The following is a 20,226-nucleotide window of genomic DNA, read 5'->3' as shown; positions in this document are numbered from 1 at the left end:
TATGCCTGCCGTATCTGCCTGTTTTTGCGCGTGAACTTCAAACGTGCTCTGTTTGCACGTTCTGCCGCTTCTGCTCAACTCCTTGGAGGTTATTGATTTGCTTGTAATGTTCCACAGTATGGCATTAAACACATTGATCAAGCGTTTAGTTTCATTTCGAGTGTCTTTTATTGCTCAAAAGTACATTAAGGCGGTCTGGCAGCGTCCCCCGCTTCTCTTTTATACTGTGGGACATTCCAGGCAAAGCTATATCGCCTTCAGTAGAGAGAAGCAGGTGGCGGACCCCCTACTAGAAACATTACAAGGCCCATTGTGGATTATTACAACTACTATATCTTCCGGTATTTTGGCCGGTTTGCAATTTATACTCAACTTAAATATGATATTATTTGTTATTTTCACACTGACAACCACAAGAGGGCGCTCTAGGCTCCAAGCGACACAGGAGAAGAATCTGCACTTCCTCTACCTCTGGAGTTTGTGGAGTTGTTTAGAAGTGACACAGAGGAAGAAGAATTCAATGGATTTAGTGATTTGGGGTAAAACTGATGCTTTAGTAAACTTGTTAGCATGTTCTTTATGCTATAGTTATCTGAATAACTGTTAATATGTTACGTTAACATACCAGACACTTACCACAGTTCTGTCTGTGCCTCATGTAACTGAAGGTGTTAGCATTAGCGTTAGCATACGTACACCTATTCACCATGTTCTCTAATCTGTTATTATTTTAAACTGCATTTCAAGATTAAAGGTTTGTTCTTGGTCTTGGATTTTATCAAATACATTTCCCCCAAAAATGTGACTTATACTCCAGTGCGACTTATATAAGATTTTTCTTCTCTACTATGCATTTTTTGGCTGGTGCGATTTATAGTCCAGAAAACACAGTATCAAACGTATATCCTATTCTACTTATTCGCTTTTCAGTGCTCGTGGATGTAACAACTGAATTATTGTGTTATCGCATTGTAAAAGTTTTATAACAATACGGTTGTCACAATATCAAGACCTTACAAACTCCATGATCCTTTGCTCCATTTTGTAATTGTTTTTCTTTGGGATATGTAAGTAACAATCAGTGGCAAAGTATCATTTCTACGATTCCGTTAGCCTCCATAATATTGCAACAAATATCATTGAGTGAAATTAATATTGTTTGCTGTATGCCGCGGTGACGTGAGCTCGAATCCCGACTCAATTTACTGCATGTCCTCCCTTCTCTCTCATCCCACATTTCACACTTTCTTCTCCTGTCTAATAAAGCGTACGGGCCAAAAAATCTTCATAAATAAAACAAATTCATAAGTGGCATGCATTAGCAGCTTTGGGTCTGAGACAGGGGCAACCTTGGACTGTCATTTGCCTCTTTAAGGTAACATCTCTTATTTTACACACCAACGTTTTCCTTTGTATTTGAACACATCGCTCCCTAAACATAGACCATAGACACTACCTGTAAACTGTCTCTTGTGGTCCCACTTTTCTTGCCGTACCCATATTTCTGCTGCTGACCCTGGAGGGGGCGAGCGCTGCTGTCCCGCGGGGCTTTTGTGCATTCGTGAGGAGGAGGAGGAGGAGGAAGTGATGGTCACAGAATTGGGGAGAAATCGCTGTCCAAAGCAAGTCCTGGAGGTGCCCTTGAGTCCGTGGAGTATTTGGCGCACGGCGGCGCACGGCGGGGGGCTGGGGGGGTAAGACGGTCCGTCGAATGCAAATGTTCCCGAGAGGTGGAATAATATACTGCAACAAGCCGCTTTAGGGGCCGCGCCTCTCCGTTTGCATATCTATCTAAACATATATGCAAGAGGGGGTTTTTCAGGCCGCGATGCGTGAGAACCGGCGCGTCGTAATTTCAATGTTACTGTCGGCTGTGTCCTTGGGCAAGACACTTCTTCCACCTTTTCACTGTAACAAGCGGTGGAATTTTACCCGTGGGTGCAATTTGGTGTTTGCTACGGGCGCCTCATATGTTCTTTAACTTTCTTCTTCTTTACCTGAACAAATAAAGATGGATAATAAATGAATAATGACAGCAATTACCGTATCTTCCGGACTATAAGTCGCACCAGCAAAAAATGCATAATAGAGAAGAAAAAAACATATATAAGTTGCACTGGAGTATGAAATGCGGTTGCATGTGTGAAAATGACAAATAATATCTCATATGAGTCGCTCCGGAGTATAAGTATATAAGTATAAATGTAAGTATAAGTTGCACCCCGGCCAAAACTATGAAAAAAGGTGCGATTTATAATCCGGAAAATACGGTAAGTGGTTTAGCTTCACTTCTCTTCTTATTCTTTTTCGGTAACTTTGTTTTTTACTTTCATTTCAAACCCTCAAAAGGCAAATGTTATTTCTACTTTTGACTTGTACTTCCGTTCGAGTGCCTAGCTGAAGGTTTAGCGTTTATCTTGCAGGTTGAGGGTCACTTGTTTTCTGCGGTTCTGTCGGTCAGTCTGCTTCATTGTCTGGGTGGTTTTTTCCTGTTGATGAATATCGCGTTGCTCCGTTATGCAGCTGCCGTTCTGATATTGGGTTGCAATACAAAAGAAAAGATGACTGTGATTGAACTGAAACAATCTCCCAGACACACGGAAAACACACACTCCACACACGTTTTCAGGAAGTAGTGATATATCACCTTGATTAGCCGTTTTGAAGCTATTTGAAGCCGACTATCAAGTATATTTAATGTGAAAAACTGCATCAAGATCAGATAAAATGCAGTGTAATCTATTAAAAAAAGTAGTACCGTATATTCCGGACTATAAGTCGCATCGGACTATAAGTTACACCAGCCAAAAATGCATAAAAGTGAAGAAAAAAACATATATATAAGTTGCATTTTTGGGGGAATTTTTTTTTATAAAATCCAAGACGCTTATTGCCAAGAGCGCCCTCCTGTAGTTGTTTGTGTGAAAATAATCAACACGTTAAATGCGGTTGTCAATGTGAAAATAATGAACAAAATTATATAATAATGTGTTAATAATATCACATATAAGTCACTCTGGAGTATAAGTCTCACCCCGGCCAAAACTATCAAAAAAGGTGCAACTAATAGTTCGGAAAATACGGTATTAAGCGCTAAGTACTGAAAACAGAGAAATCCTTTTACAGTTCTTTCACATTCGTGCGATGCTTCAACACATACTGTACACAGGTTTATTTGAGTACATTTCTGTTGGATTATCAATAACTATTCATCTGATGATTATGGGTGTTATTACTGATGTATTAAAGCATTTGACATATAGACACATTTATACATATAACACTTTCTAAACGATGGTGGCTTTTCCTACTTTCTCCTGCTTCTGAGTCGTTCTTTTACCCCCTCAGTCTTGTGGGCTTCTGGCGTCCTCAGCACAGACTGCCTGAGAGATCTTGTTCTTGTAAAACGCCGTTGGTGAGAAGCAGCAAAAAGATGTGGGATGTGTTATTTTGTTCTGGCAACCCACAAGAGACTAGCAATTACCCACACGCTAAAGTACCAGTGATTCCACCTGATATTTGTAATGTTCGCCTCGTGACTTTAGCGTAATGATAAAATTAGCAGAACATCTTGATGCGCAATCGTATATATATTTATATCTCTTTTTTGCCTGGGGTTTTGAAAGGGAACCGTGTGGTGCTTTCTTCCTGTGTGTAAATACAGGCAGACGTGAACATAGTGTGAGAAAAGACTTGTATCTAAGCCGAGTCTTACCTGAACTTTGAGGAGGCATGATCTAAATACAAATGTGGCAGAGCGCGGTGGTGCTGCTAATCCACTGAGTGTCTATTTAAACCGACTAAACTGAAACACTGAAGCTAAAGACGCGGCGGCATGTTTCCACAATCATCTTTAAAACTGGTGGAGTTGTTTAGGGAACTTGTACTCGATTGTAATTTGTGATTTTAGAATATTATCAGTATCAGTGAATGAAATCAGCGAAGAGAGAAACAAAACACAATAAAGCTTAACATTTACAAATACCTTATAACACACAGTGTGTGTCCACCAACAACAGGGCAGGTTCGCATCAGTGAGTGAGTGAGTTCCTGATCAGCATTTAAATAGAAATAGCTGCAGGAATGAAAGAGTTCTTGTATCTGTTACTTTGATTTGAAGGCTGGCAATGGCTTTCTGTTGCAATAGCACAATTCCAATCAAGATATTATATGTGCTGAGTAGAAAGAGGTCCTCAAGATCTTCAAATCAGGAAGAAATCATTTGCCCCACAAATATATGTGTTTAAACTATAATGGCTTGACTTAAAAATGGTGCTTTACAAAGCTTGATAAGACTCAGTGTTACATCGGCTCATTATTCACCTTCCACAATATCTCTTTCTGTAGCCACAGCTGTCCTGGGGCTGACTGATGGAGACATGGTTCCAACAATCAACAAGTGTTGCCCAAGACCACAATGTCATCATGAACTCTGTGTCTCGCTCTGAATTGACTTCTACAGTAAATCAATCTGGGAAGGCTCTCGCCGAAAGCCCTCGGGGTGTTACAAATATACTTTGCCCTGATTGGTCGAAGCGTCGCAACAGCAGAGGAAGCAAAACAATCTAAACTGTGAAAATCAAGTGGAGAGAAAAGCTGAGTCCTCTTTCTCATCCACAAATGTACAAAGTGCCATTGTGTGCACGTTCTAGACAAATCACATGGATCATGGTAGAAGACCATGTTTGTTTTGGTTCGGCTCTTTTGACTTCTGCCCAAACCACAACGCTGCTCTGTGATTGGTTCCAGTTCCACCTGCGGACCCCAAATGCCACGTTTATGATTGGCCCGTTTACCACTGGTGTGCACTGCAAAAACAAATCAGTGGGAGCTTAACAAGGATTCGTCTTTGAACTCACAAAGATCGCTGGAATTCATCTTTCTGTAAAGTTAGCTTCATGAGAGTATTTTTTCCACAATAATCCATATTTAGTCCACAATCTGCAATTTCATTTTACCCAATACTCCTCAATTTTTTTTTACAAAAGCAACATGGATGTATGTTGCTTTTGAACATGGATGTATGGAACAGAGGCACATTTCCGCACTTTTCCGATGTATTGCCAAAGTATTGTCACTTTAGATATTCAGTTTTATCTTTATCGTGTAAGAATATTGCCTTCATCTCCAGGAAATGTGAGCGTACAACATGGCCCCGCCCATGGCCCAGAGTCGGTCCAAATAAAAGTCCGTGGCAAACAGTTTGTTAATGGACTCACAGACATCCTGCTTTGATGCGCTCCTCCGTCAGACTTCAACGAGCGCTCGCATTAAGATAAATTAAACTATTGATTTATGGATCTCTTGTCTCGCTGTGAAGAGTTGGCTTCTCTCTCCACTCGAACAAAAAGCTTCAGAAAGCTCATCCTTGGAAAAACGTACTTAGCCCGACTGTAAACAATTAACAGATATACCAGAAGCCGCGTTATGGTTCAGAAATGCGCGCCGATGGGATTTCCGCGGGCCCCGGATCATTATTCTCAGCCTGTTTTGTGTCGGGCGCTCACAGCGAGTGGTCGTTAGGAGCAGGTGGCGGCCCCCGTTCAGGCACCTGCCAATAGATAATCGACCGCGGCCTCCTCAGAGTGACCACATCGATCTGGCAGAAGGGAGAGCTTCGCCTTTTCGTAACCCAGGAATCAGCTCGTCCCCTGCACCTTTGGAACTCTGTAAACAGCCGGACGGGGATGTGGCCAGTAAACGCTTCAGGCCTTAAAGCTCTTTGGTTTTATTCTACTTCTGTAAAGAATCCTAACGCGTATCGAGTGAGCTGTTCTGTTTGTTCTTGGATACGTAGGCTAATGCAGCGTAAATATCCTTGTTTAGTACAATTCTTGGTGTAATTTCGCTTATTGTTGATTAAATATTGAATAAAGTTACTTCTCTACATATTTATTTGTGATCAAAAACATTGTCCCGACGACTGCAACTGAATCTTTTTCTACGAACTACAAATAATGGGAAACAGTAGCTTCTGTAGTAGTGGTAGTAGTTTGTCTGATGACACCACAATATTGTAATAGACCTTGTTTATGTACTGCTGTGTAACAAAAGATCGATACAAACAGTGAACATGATCTATTTGAATGTGTTTTATCTTTAAATAAGAGAAAACGTTGAAAAACAACAAGTTATAAGCTTATAGGACACGTTTCGGTGGTCAGGCTTTTGTCTTCGTCACAGGTCTGAGGCTTTTTTTTAGAAGGAAAAGTTAATGTTAGTAATCATTTAACAAAAGCTAAATCAATTTTATGAATACGATTGTTTAAATATATATAATAAAGCCATTATACTTCTAGAGTTTGGATGACCTGCATACGCTTCTATACATGGGTCTCAGCTTCCTGTTATAATCTATGTGTCATTTCAAAGACCTATACAAATTATATGATATTTAGTTTTACATTGTTACTCGGGCAACGGTCTCAATGAATCATCATTCTGAAACCCATGGGTAAGGCCGAGGCGAATCGTCCTCCTCACAGATGGTGGGATGCTAAAATGACTATTGTTCTTGTAATATAGCACGTTGTAGGGTCGAATCGCTAAAAGAAATGATCAGATTCAACACTTGTGAATTCACCTTTTGGACGTATCTGAGGCAAAACCTGTCTCCGCCCCCGTGTGGTCGTGTGATGTCATAACCACCTGTATCCGCCCCCGTGTGGTCGTGTGACATCATATCCACCTGTATCCGCCCCCGTGTGGTCGTGTGACATCATAACCACCTGTCTCCGCCCCCGTGTGGCCGTGTGAAGTCATAACCACCTGTAGCCGCCCCCGTGTGGTCGTGTGACGTCATAACCACCTGTAGCCGCCCCCGTGTGGTCGTGTGACGTCATAACCACCTTTATCCGCCCCCGTGTGGTCGTGTGATGTCATAACCACCTGTATCCGCCCCCGTGTGGTCGTGTGACATCATATCCACCTGTATCCGCCCCCGTGTGGTCGTGTGACATCATAACCACCTGTCTCCGCCCCCGTGTGGCCGTGTGAAGTCATAACCACCTGTAGCCGCCCCCGTGTGGTCGTGTGACGTCATAACCACCTTTATCCGCCCCCGTGTGGTCGTGTGATGTCATAACCACCTGTATCCGCCCCCGTGTGGTCGTGTGACATCATATCCACCTGTATCCGCCCCCGTGTGGTCGTGTGATGTCATAACCACCTGTATCCGCCCCCGTGTGGTCGTGTGACGTCATAACCACCTGTCTCCGCCCCGTGTGGCCGTGTGATGTCATAATCACCTGTAGCCGCCCCCGTGTGGTCGTGTGATGTCATAACCACCTGTATCCGCCCCCGTGTGATGTCATAACCACCTGTATCCGCCCCCGTGTGGTCGTGTGACGTCATAACCACCTGTATCCGCCCCCGTGTGGTCGTGTGACGTCATAACCACCTGTCTCCGCCCCCGTGTGGTCGTGTGACGTCATAACCACCTGTATCCGCCCCCGTGTGGTCGTGTGATGTCATAACCACCTGTATCCGCCCCCGTGTGGTCGTGTGACGTCATAACCACCTGTCTCCGCTGCCCCCGTGTGGTCGTGTGACGTCATAACCACCTGTCTCGGCCGTCCCAGTGTGGTCATGTGACATCATAACCGCCTGTCTCCGCCCGAGAGTGGGACACGGGACCCACCACATGGATCATTCCGAGCACTTCGTTCACACGTCTGCTCTGTCCTCCCCCTCCGAGTGGAACAAGTGTCGCCATGACAGCCGTCCACTCAGGGATCAAAGAGAGATGGCCCGGCTCTGGAGGTCTCGGTGGGGCTTACATGCCTCCCCCTGCTCCACCCTTCCTCCTTCTCCGCTATATCTCTTCTCTCTCGCTCCTTTTCCCACCTTCCCTCTTCACTCTCATCCCTCTCCTTTCTCCATCCATGTCTCTCTCTTCCCCTTCTTCTTTCATCATTCCTTCTCACTTCTTCTTCCCCCCTTTCTCTCTCCTCTCTCTCTGCCTCTTCTAATTTATCCCCTCTTTCCCCTCTGTCTCTTCTCCCTCTCCTCTCCCGGATTTCTCTTTCCCTTCTTCCTTATCTTTCCTCCGTTTCTCGCCTCTCTCTCTGCCTCCGCTAATTTCTTCCCTCTCTCTCTTTCTCTCTCTCTTTCTCTCTCTCTCTCCCCCTCACTCTCTCTCTCTCTCTCTCTCTCTCTCTCTCACTCATCTCCTTCCTCTCTCCTCTCCCAGCTTTCTCTTTCCCATCCTCCTTATCTTTCCTCTGTTCTCTCCTCTCTCTCTGCCTCCTCCAATTCTCCCCTCTTTCCCTCCTCTCTCCTCTCCCAGCTTTCTCTTTCCAGTCTCCCTCCTCTTTCCTCCTTTCTCTCTCTACACCCTGTCCTCCTCTTCTCGCCCCGTTCTCCTCTCCATACTCTCACTTCTCTCCCCTCTCTCTCTCTCTTTGCACTCTCCCTACAGCGCATCATCCATCACCGCTCCTTTCTCTCCACCTGCCTCTCCCCTGTTTCCTGTCTGCCCTCACTTTCTCCCCTCCTTTTCTCATTTCTCTAATTTCTCTCACTTCTCTCTACTCTATTGCCTCTCTTTTCTACCCTCTCTCTGCTCCCCGCTGTAGAAAATGTGATTAGCGTTGCGGCGCAAGTATGAACTGATAAACTAATAAAACCTGTGAATTTCAGAACCCTGTGAATTGCAGAGGTCTAAACTGCAGATACGTGACTTTTGCATCTAAAGACAGGGTATTTTGTCCATTTCCGAGGACATTCTTTAATCAAAAACAACTCAATAGTAGATTATAGTGATATATTCTGCAGCCCTATCATGTGTCTGTCCCCTCCTCCCCCGTCTCCTCCCCCCTCGCTCCATTTGGGCTCGGACCCGCCCTGACACCTGCTCCTGCTGAGACTATTTGGCCCATAATAGACATGTCATATAGAAGAGACTCCCTGCTAGTTGCACATCGCTTCCGTGACACTGAGCTACAACCCTGTGATTTCTTTCTAAGTAGCTCAATTGACTATAAAAAAAAAATCTTATATTTTCACGCTTTGCGGCTTTATTGAGTCATTTAGTTGTTGTTTTTCCCACTTACATTTATACAGATATATATTACAAGTACAAATAAAAAACAAACAGAAGGAACATACAGCATAAAAATAACAGTGGCTAGTATAAAACATCTAGAAATTGTTAATGTTGAAGACCTGTTTCAGACCTGTTTCAGACCTGGTTTAGACTTGTTTCAGACCTGTTTCAGACCTGGTTTAGACTTGTTTCAGACCTGTTTCAGACCTGTTTTAGACCTGTTTCAGACCTGTTTCAGACCTGATTTAGTCCTGCTTTAGACCTGTTTCAGACCTGTTTCAGACCTGTTTCAGACCTGTTTTAGACCTGTTTCAGACCTGTTTTAGACCTGGTTTAGTCCTGCTTTAGACCTGTTTCAGACCTGTTTCAGACCTGTTTTAGACCTGTTTCAGACCTGTTTTAGACCTGGTTTAGACCTGTTTTAGACCTGTTTCAGACCTGTTTCAGACCTGTTTTAGACCTGTTTCAGACCTGTTTTAGACCTGGTTTAGACCTGGTTTAGACCTGTTTCAGACCTGTTTCAGACCTGGTTTAGACTTGTTACAGACCTGGTTTAGACTTGTTTCAGACCTGTTTCAGACCTGTTTTAGACCTGTTTTAGACCTGTTTCAGACCTGTTTTAGACCTGGTTTAGTCCTGCTTTAGACCTGTTTCAGACCTGTTTTAGACCTGTTTCAGACCTGTTGCAGACCTGGTTTAGACTTGTTTCAGACCTGGTTTAGACTTGTTTCAGACCTGTTTCAGACCTGTTTTAGACCTGTTTTAGACCTGTTTCAGACCTGTTTTAGACCTGGTTTAGTCCTGCTTTAGACCTGTTTCAGACCTGCTTTAGACCTGTTTCAGACCTGTTTCAGACCTGTTTTAGACCTGTTTCAGACCTGTTTTAGACCTGGTTTAGTCCTGCTTTAGACCTGTTTCAGACCTGTTTCAGACCTGTTTTAGACCTGTTTCAGACCTGTTTTAGACCTGGTTTAGACCTGTTTTAGACCTGTTTCAGACCTGTTTCAGACCTGTTTTAGACCTGTTTCAGACCTGTTTTAGACCTGGTTTAGACCTGGTTTAGACCTGGTTTAGACTTGTTTCAGACCTGGTTTAGACTTGTTTCAGACCTGTTTCAGACCTGTTTTAGACCTGTTTCAGACCTGTTTCAGACCTGTTTCAGACCTGGTTTAGTCCTGCTTTAGACCTGTTTCAGACCTGGTTTAGACCTGTTTCAGACCTGTTTCAGACCTGTTTTAGACCTGGTTTAGACCTGGTTTAGACCTGTTTCAGACCTGTTTCAGACCTGGTTTAGACTTGTTTCAGACCTGTTTCAGACCTGTTTCAGACCTGTTTCAGACCTGGTTTAGACTTGTTTCAGACCTGTTTCAGACCTGGTTTAGACTTGTTTCAGACCTGTTTCAGACCTGGTTTAGACTTGTTTCAGACCTGTTTCAGACCTGGTTTAGACTTGTTTCAGACCTGTTTCAGACCTGGTTTAGACTTGTTTCAGACCTGTTTCAGACCTGTTTTAGACCTGTTTCAGACCTGTTTCAGACCTGTTTCAGACCTGGTTTAGTCCTGCTTTAGACCTGTTTCAGACCTGGTTTAGACTTGTTTCAGACCTGTTTCAGACCTGTTTTAGACCTGGTTTAGACCTGTTTCAGACCTGTTTCAGACCTGTTTCAGACCTGGTTTAGACTTGTTTCAGACCTGTTTCAGACCTGTTTCAGACCTGATTTAGCCCTGATTTAGACCCGTTTCAGACCTGGTTTAGTCCTGCTTTAGACCTGTTTCAGACTTGTTTCAGACCTATTTCAGACCTGTTTTAGACCTGTTTCAGACCTGTTTCAGACCTGGTTTAGTCCCGTTTCAGGCCTGTTTCAGACCTGTTTCAGACCTGTTTCAGACCTGGTTTAGTCCTGCTTTAGACCTGCTTTAGACCTGGTTTAGACCTATGTTTAGACCTATGTTTCTTCAAAAGATATACATCTAGTTTTTGTTGCCGTTAATTGCTACGGCAGCAGTACAATTTTTTTAATCACTTAAAACGAATACAAATGAATAGCGATTACAATAATGAAATATTGTAACTACTTTTGTGCAATACATCGATTAAAACATCACTGATTTGTCCTTTAATGTCTTTGCCAATGGAGATAAAAAGTAGGTTGCATCCGGCACTCGCGGATTAAATATTCCATCATTTGTGAGATTATATCCTCTGTGCTCGCGTGGATTTGCTCATTTAACGGACAGAGTTGATGGAGGCAGATTAACTGCAGGCAGAAGTACTGTCCCTTAGTCATAGGACCATCTGTGCAGCCAGTGACACCAGAAATGTAAAATGTATGAAGGCCCGGCCTGTTCTCTCCCTGGAGGGCCACAGACCGAGAGAGCACTTTTCATTTGGACAGAAATGACAGGAATGTGTGCCTCTGATGCACTTAAAAGCCGACGGGGAACAACATCCAAACTATTACTTCCAAGTGCAGTTTTAAGTATATGCAAATGTATACCTTTGCTTTAGGTTGCCTGTAAACAGATTGCCGTGTTCCAGGCTCCGAAAGGCCGCGTTTGTTTGGTTTAACGTCAGAAATATGAATACGAGAATGAGAAAAACTGCCTTTATAAGCGGAACGCTTTACCCAGAGATATTTTGCAGTCTCTCTATAAATGTGTCTCCTTTTTATACTCTTTTTATGTAGAGAAACACACAGTATAGGCAGTAATTGAGTTTGTAGTAATTTACAATCGTATATTTTGGGGAAAATTATGAAAATCTACTCTACATGTTGGCCTAAAAAAAAAAAAAAAACTTTCTAAAATATCAGTGTTGGCCATGACAAACACTGTATCTTTGGTTAGAATGTTCTACCGTATGGCATTAAGTATATTTCCATGGAGACAAACAGCCTTCAGGTTGAGTTACCTGCTCAATGCATGTTGTTTGTAGTATTTTGAGCAATAAAAACAGCTGTAATGGCTTTTTATTGATGTTACATTAATGCCATACAGTGGAGTTTTGTATTGGTCTGGATCTTTAAAGTTCTTGTACAGTTCTAGCTTTGACTTGGTTTAGACCTGGTTTTGTCTTGATCTGGATCTTTAAAGTTCTTCTACAGTTCTAGTTTTGACTTGGTTTAGACCTGGTTTTGTCTTGATCTGGATCTTTAACGTTCTTCTACAGTTCTAGTTTTGACTTAGTTTAGACCTGGTTTTCTGGGTCTGGATCTTTAAAGTCTTTTTTTGTAGTTTTTCCTGGCCGAGAAGGAGAGTCTAAGGACAGAGGACCCTGGGACATCGTCCCTCGCCACCACAGACATTGTCTGACTTCATCGCCACCACAGACATTGTTGATTCATTTCTCCCTGTGGCCCTCAGAGGCAACTGTTGTTGTGATTTTGGGCCTTACAAAAATAAATTGATTTGATTTGAAGTCCCTGTACAGTTGGTTTGGATCCGGGTTTGTCCATCTGTATAATGGTGGTTCATACAAACTGCAAAAGTAAAGCTTACATCATATGTCTCAATGTAATTCTCTGTCTATGGTGCTTATTTTTAGAATCCTCATCAATGCTTTAGCATTTCCATATTGTGCTAATTAGCCCCTCCTCACTGGTGGGAGTCATGTAAATACATTGGAGAAGCGTCCGTGCCTGAGTCTCCCTGAACTCCTAACTGTGCCAGGTCAGCGCACGCTTGCCTCCCATCGCAGCGCCCAAGTCTTTGATGTGAAACGCCATCTTTTATTGATGCTTCCATTAAAGTAGCATGGAGGGTCTGTGTCGGACTGGAGAGGAGGAGGAAAGGGGCAAACCCAGGGGAGAAGGCGCAGGAGAAAGAACCACACACAAAGTACAGACTACAGTAGCACTGGCCTTTCTCTTCCATAGCTGTGGAACTAGAGCTGCACTGCAATAGAATACAAACTACTGTTTGAATTGAGTCAACGTTCAAGGCTGCATTTATTTACAAATGATGTCCCCTGAAAATGACAAAATGTCATTTTTATTTGATTAGTTTAGCTGTTCATATTCCAGTTTTGTCTGTCATCTAATCTGATGATTATGCATTTAGATCACTCGATTTACTGTTTCTCTCTAAAGGTTGCCAGAGAGAAACAAACTAACAAACCAGAATAGCCCAAGATAAGCAAACCCAGCTTCCCCAAAAAAGAAGCAACCAATAGACACAGCGGATCAAGCACTAATAAACACTCATACATATATCAATATATCATATAAATATGATGTATTTAAAATCATTAACAGCTTTAAAACATTGACAGACTACAAAAAGCTATACATTACTATTTTGGAGCAAGCTTCTGCCAAAATTTGCATTTCATTATTGTTTTTGTAATACAATATAGTTTGAACTATTGTGGGATGTATAAGTGACACAAAGAACTCATAATAGATCAAATATAAACAAAACTGCTCTTTATGTATGTAAAGGGTTTTTGGGATTATCTTTTAGTAACATTTTCTAGTTTTAATATTTTCTGTAGCAATATATCATACTTCAACATTTGTTATTGTGACAGGCCTAATTGTGTCATCTAAGTTTCTGTATCTTTCTGGATCATGTAGAACCAGGACTTCAACTGGACCCAAAACCAGGACGAAAGTACAAGTGTACCTTCTGTCTGTCCTCACTAACTTTGAAACAAATACATAGTGGTAGTAATGGTAACATTTTTCTGTTGCAGGGTCGTCCCGGGAGGTGAAGGCCCCAGTTGACGTCTCAAGGTCCATGATCCAAAAGCTGAGGGGGAAGAATGAGTTCACGGTGTTAGCCACAGTCAAACAAGACCACCTCAATTCTGGAGTCATCCTGTCCATCCACCACCAAGAAAACAGGTAAGAGAGACTGCAAGAGGTCTTTAAGAGGCCTTCAAGAGGCCTTCATGAGGTCTTTACGAGGTCTTCAGAGGGTCGTCAAGAGGCCTTCACGAGGTCTTCACGAGGTCTTCAGGGGGTCTTTAAGAGGTCTTCAAGAGGCCTTCATGAGGTCTTTACGAGGTCTTCAGAGGGTCTTCAAGAGGCCTTCACGAGGTCTTCAGGGGGTCTTTAAGAGGCCTTCACGAGCTCTTCAGGGGGTCTTTAAGAGGCCTTCACGAGGTCTTCACGAGGTCTTTACAAGGTCTTCAGGGGGTCTTCAAGAGGCCTTCACGAGGTCTTCAGGGGGTCTTTAAGAGGCCTTCACGAGCTCTTCAGGGGGTCTTTAAGAGGCCTTCACGAGGTCTTCACGAGGTCTTTACAAGGTCTTCAGGGGGTCTTCAAGAGGCCTTCACGAGGTCTTTACAAGGTCTTTATGAGGCCTACAACAGGTCTTCAGGAGGTCTTCAAGAGGCCTTCAAGAGGTCTTCAGGAGGTCTTCAAATGCACAGAACAGTTCCGATGTGGTTCCTAAAAGAATTAACTATATTACTGTGGCTTCAGGCGGTCTTAATGCTTAAAAAGTGATTGCACAGACATACTTTCACAATGGTTTTCCAAAACCACAATACAATTCCCAGTAAAAGGTCAATGTGTAATCTACTTCTTCCAATCAATGCACTTGAAAGATCCGCTTTGCCCTTTGAAAGTCGTGAAACGTCTCTAAAAAGCTCTCTAAACGAAAGAATTAGGAACGCGTTAGGAAATCGAGGAACTGGTTTGGACATTAGTACGACAGATACTTTTGAATGAAGCGTTCAGCATCTTCAAATATCCACAAGTTTATAAACGGCTCACAGACAATCCCATCCCGATCCCCATTGCCGCGTTCGTTTATGATTTCCAAGACTCTTCGCCGTACATTTAACACATGATAAACAACCACACGCTTAAACATAACGCATCACAACCTCCCTAATGTTTTCTGCACAATTTCAACATTTGTTTTTAATGAGCGCTTCTATGATTTACTCCCTTGTCCGCTGTGCAGCCGCGCGCACGCCGCAGACGGCATCGCTCATCGCCGTTCTAGACATTGACTCTGTAATTGTGGACTGAAAACTGATGAGACGCCGTTAGCATGCTAATTTTCTCCATTAGCTCTGCGCCGCGCTGGCATCGGGCGACCAGAACGGCAATCGAGGTCCTCCCGCAACTCTCCGACTGCACCGTTTGCAGGCTAATGCGAAGAATACCCGCGGATGCTAATGGTTTTACCCTTGGCCAATTGGGGGAGGTCTCGGCCAATCGAAACGAGAGCGTGTTCGATGATGTGTTCGCGAGCGTGGCAAGTGCTAATTCACTGTCGCCGGGTTGTCAGACGGTGCGTTTATGTGTGCGGGGATGCATGTGTGTTGGCGAAGTGTAAACATATTAGCGTCGCTCGGCAGATTAATACTTTGCAGAGCGTCTCTATTACTCAGCGCGTAATATTGCGATGTGAGCTCGGCATTAAAACGTCAAAATGCAAACGTCGTTGGCCACGTTCGCCATGTTCGTTGCATTCAAAACGTCCAAAGAGATGAACGAGTCAGAGCGATTTGAACGAATAAACGAAGGCGCCGTAGAACAATCCAATACAGTAAGTCGCAATTTGTAAATAGTATAAAATCTCTGTAAATGAATGAAGGCGTGACAATCTCTGCTGCACTATTGTAACAGAAAAAGTTACAATACGTCATAATGGCACTTGGTCAAAACTATTTCAAACCGAAAAAGTACAATTCTCCAATATCTGATATTTATTGATCATATTGTACCATCATGATTTGATAGCACAACATTCTTATTAGTTTTAGGAAGCTGAAGTGAAAAGTTAAAACTATTTCTTACTAAAATATATTGTTTTATATCCCTCATTTTTTTTTAGTTTTGCCTTTAATTCTTGTCTTGTGTCAAAAAAATAAAATAAAGTCGGTACTTTTGTATTTCTGTTAAAAGGTGCGAGCACTAAGGAAAATGTTTGATTTTCTATACTGATTTAAATGCCACACTGAGATTAAAAACAGACAATTTCCCGTAATTCCAGCACAAAATAATAGTACGTTATTAATATTACCATATGATCTGATGTCATAGATCCAGACCATGTTCAAACTACTCAGGAATGCTCATTATTCATGTGATTTCTTTAAGTATTGATACTGATACAAATGAGTATTCAGTTCTGACATTCGTTTGAGTTCAGATTAGTTTCAGTATCAATTATTATGACAATGAGAATAAGTGTCAAGGCTGAATTCAAAACCGTTCCTTTCTCATTGAATCCTTCAGTTGAGTGACTTTTTATTACTCAAACGCAATGATTGAGTACATTGAATCACACGTTAAATGCACACGGCAGCACTTGTCATTGAGGTTAATATGAAATAAATGCATGCGCCGTGTGAGAGAAGATTTCCCTTTGAATGCTAATGCCTCGTTTCACCGTCAGACGTGTTCACGGGGGTCGACGTCCTCTGCTGATGTTGCACTTAACCAACGTAAAGCCCTATTACATTATTCCTGACCGCTTGACCCTTTGTATTCAACTGCATGTGTGTGAAAGGCGAGGGCCCGACTGAAGGCGTCGACTGGCTGTGTTTAAATCCGAAACCACTTGGACAAAAACGGCCAGAGTTTGATGATGCAAGCAGAGGTTTGATGGACAGAACTTTGACTGAATGACATGTCTTTGCCGTGTTACTGTGGGTTACTTAGGGACAGGTTTATTTTAACAGGTGAAATCAAATGAAACAAAAACATCTCCCAGTAAAACGAAGCTCTCTAAAATGAGAAAATAGCAAGGTCGAGATTCTAACGAGTCGAAGACAACTTTGGTTTGATAAAGCGTTTTTTATGCCCCTGGTACAGAGAACCTTGAGGAGTTTTTGTTGTTTTGAAGTTTGCTTGAGATCAACAAAGTGTTTTTTTCCATGGCTAAAGCAGTTGTTTTAAGACAATTTAAAATGTTCCCCAAAACATTTTAGGATATAAGATCACTATTACACTCCACGCTATACTGTTCTACATAAGAACATATATTTTTGGAATTATGATGGTAATTATTCGTACCAAAGGTTTTTAAAAGGGAATAAAATAGCCTCTTCAAAATATATATATTTAAATCTTGCTACATTTTTATATTATTCTGTGCCTAATCTGTTTCTGTACCTAATCTCTGTTGCAACATTGGAATTTCCCCATTGTGGGCCAAATAAAGGTTATCATATCTTATCTTATCTTACATCCCTACTTAAAAGTGGCTACCATATTTCCCAGACTAAGTTGCACTGGAGTATGAAATGCGGTTGCAAGTGTGAAAAAAACAAATAATATCAAATATAAGTTGCTCCGGAGAATAAGTATAAGTATATAAGTATAAATATAAGTCGCACCTAGTTTTGGCCGGGGTGCGACTTATAGTCCGGAAAATACGGTACTTATGATTCTTTTAACGTTTAGAAAACCTCATCTCTCGAGTGCATTCTACAATCCTGTCGCCTTCACCCAGCTCTAACTTTAGCCCGCCGTGCGTCCCGAGCGCTCACTGTCCCCCCCTTTTTGATCTCGTGCAGGTTCCTGGAGCTGGAGAGCAGCGGTCAGCGCAGCGAGATTCGCCTCCACTACCGGACCCGGGGGCAGCAGCCGCACACCGAGGTCTTCCCCTACAGCCTCGCCGACGACCAGTGGCACAAGCTCTCCATCGCCGTCAGCGCGTCGCATATCGTACTGCACGTGGACTGCAACAGGTGAGAGCGCTACGGGGGTCATGTACCTAACGTGAAGGGTTAATCTGGACTAAACACTGACTAAAAGAGACGTAAACCCGGACTAAACCAGTGGCACGAGCTGGCACGTCCTTCTGCACCTGGGACTAAACCAATGACCTTCTGCACCCGGGACTAAACCAACGACCTTCTGCACCCGGGAGTAAACCAACGTCCTTCTGCACCCGGACTAAACCAACGTCCTACTGCACCTGGACTAAACCAACGTCCTTCTGCACCCGGGAGTAAACCAACGACCTTCTGCACCCGGACTAAACCAACGTCCTTCTACACCCGGACTAAGCCAACGTCCTTCTGCACCCGGGAGTAAACCAACGTCCTTCTGCACCCGGACTAAACCAACGTCCTTCTGCACCCGGGACTAAACCAACGTCCTTCTGCACCTGGGACTAAACCAACGACCTTCTGCACCCGGACTAAACCAACGACCTTCTGCACCCGGGACTAAACCAACGTCCTTCTGCACCCGGGACTAAACCAACGTCCTTCTGCACTCGGGACTAAACCAACGTCCTTCTACACCCGGACTAAACCAACGTCCTTCTGCACCCGGGACTAAACCAACGTCCTTCTGCACCCGGGAGTAAACCAACGACCTTCTGCACCCGGGACTAAACCAACGTCCTTCTGCACCCGGGACTAAATCAACGTCCTTCTGCACCCGGACTAAACCAACGTCCTTCTGCACCCGGGACTAAACCAACGTCCTTCTGCACCCGGGACTAAACCAACGACCTTCTGCACCCGGGACTAAACCAACGTCCTTCTGCACCCGGACTAAACCAACGTCCTTCTGCACCCGGGACTAAACCAACGTCTTTCTGCACCTGGACTAAACCAACGTCCTTCTGCACCTGGACTAAACCAACGTCCTTCTGCACCCGGGACTAAACCAACGACCTTCTGCACCCGGGACTAAACCAACGTTGTTCTGCACCCGGGACTAAACCAACGTCGTTCTGCACCCGGACTAAACCAACGTCCTTCTGCACCCGGGACTAAACCAACGTCCTTCTGCACCCGGACTAAACCAACGTCCTTCTGCACCCGGGAGTAAACCAACGACCTTCTGCACCCGGGACTAAACCAACGTCCTTCTGCACCCGGGACTAAACCAACGTCCTTCTGCACCCGGGACTAAACCAACGTCCTTCTGCACCCGGACTAAACCAACGTCCTTCTGCACCCGGGACTAAACCAACGTCCTTCTGCACCCGGACTAAACCAACGTCCTTCTGCACCCGGGACTAAACCAACGTCCTTCTGCACCTGGACTAAACCAACGTCCTTCTGCACCCGGGACTAAACCAACGTCCTTCTGCACCCGGACCAAACCAACGTCCTTCTGCACCTGGACTAAACCAACGTCCTTCTGCATCCGGGACTAAACCAACGTCCTTCTGCACCCGGGACTAAACCAACGACCTTCTGCACCCGGGACTAAACCAACGACCTTCTGCACCCGGGACTAAACCAACGTCGTTCTGCACCCGGACTAAACCAACGTCCTTCTGCACCCGGGACTAAACCAACGTCCTTCTGCACCCGGACTAAACCAACGTCCTTCTGCACCCGGGACTAAACCAACGTCCTTCTGCACCTGGACTAAACCAACGTCCTTCTGCACCCGTGACTAAACCAACGTCCTTCTGCACCCGGACCAAACCAACGTCCTTTTGCACCTGGACTAAACCAACGTCCTTCTGCATCCGGGACTAAACCAACGTCCTTCTGCACCCGGGACTAAACCAACGACCTTCTGCACCCGGAACTAAACCAACGACCTTCTGCACCCGGGACTAAACCAACGTCGTTCTGCACCCGGACTAAACCAACGTCCTTCTGCACCCGGGACTAAACCAACGTCCTTCTGCACCCGGACTAAACCAGTGGCACTACGGATCTGTGCGAATGAGAGCCGTTGTGACGTTCAGGGGTGTATAATAATTTAGCATTAGCAGCACGGGTTGTGCTAAAATATCGTAATAACAACATATATAGATACTAAATCTGGTAATATATTGCCAAAATTAGTTTTTGGTATACTGTATTGTAAGACATTTTTGTGTGACAGTACTACTCTTTTGTTGTTCCTTTAGGGAAACTAAACATTTTGACACATTTTGACAGTTGTGATGATTCAAATGGGTGTATTACATATTAAGTGTGCACAGGTCGGGGTTTAACGAAGAATTACTGTTATTTGAATGTATTTGGTTCTTAAAAAATAGAGGCATACCGCAGACCATAATGTACAATATATCGAATATCGCAAAGTTGTAATATTATCGCGTCACAAGCCATGTATTGTGTATGCTATAGTATGGCATCGTGAGGGACGCTTCGATTCCCAGCCCTAATGACCGTATTTTCCGCACTATAAGGCAACATTGTCAATGAATAGTCTATTTTCGATCACTTTTCATATATAAGGCGCATTAAGCGAAACAAAACGTGTACTACACAAAATCGCTTCGAGGTCAGTGAG

At 43.7% G+C, this 20,226-nt stretch overlaps 1 protein-coding gene across 1 annotated transcript in view; it reads left to right on the top strand.

The window, feature by feature from the left end:
- Positions 1–20,226, top strand: part of nell2a (neural EGFL like 2a) — a 211,982-nt gene that overhangs the window by 11,212 nt on the left and 180,544 nt on the right. The window contains exons 3-4 of the mRNA XM_072434961.1: positions 13,740–13,890; positions 17,526–17,699. Of these exons, the coding sequence (XP_072291062.1) occupies positions 13,740–13,890; positions 17,526–17,699 (325 nt within the window). The remainder of the gene's footprint in view (positions 1–13,739; positions 13,891–17,525; positions 17,700–20,226) is intronic.

The sequence above is a fragment of the Eucyclogobius newberryi genome, unplaced genomic scaffold, assembly GCF_026437365.1.
Source record: "Eucyclogobius newberryi isolate DKJ021-1_F unplaced genomic scaffold, fEucNew1.0.hap1 SCAF_7, whole genome shotgun sequence".
In the NCBI taxonomy this organism is placed as follows: domain Eukaryota; kingdom Metazoa; phylum Chordata; class Actinopteri; order Gobiiformes; family Gobiidae; genus Eucyclogobius; species Eucyclogobius newberryi.
This window is presented reverse-complemented; position numbering and strand designations above follow the sequence as displayed.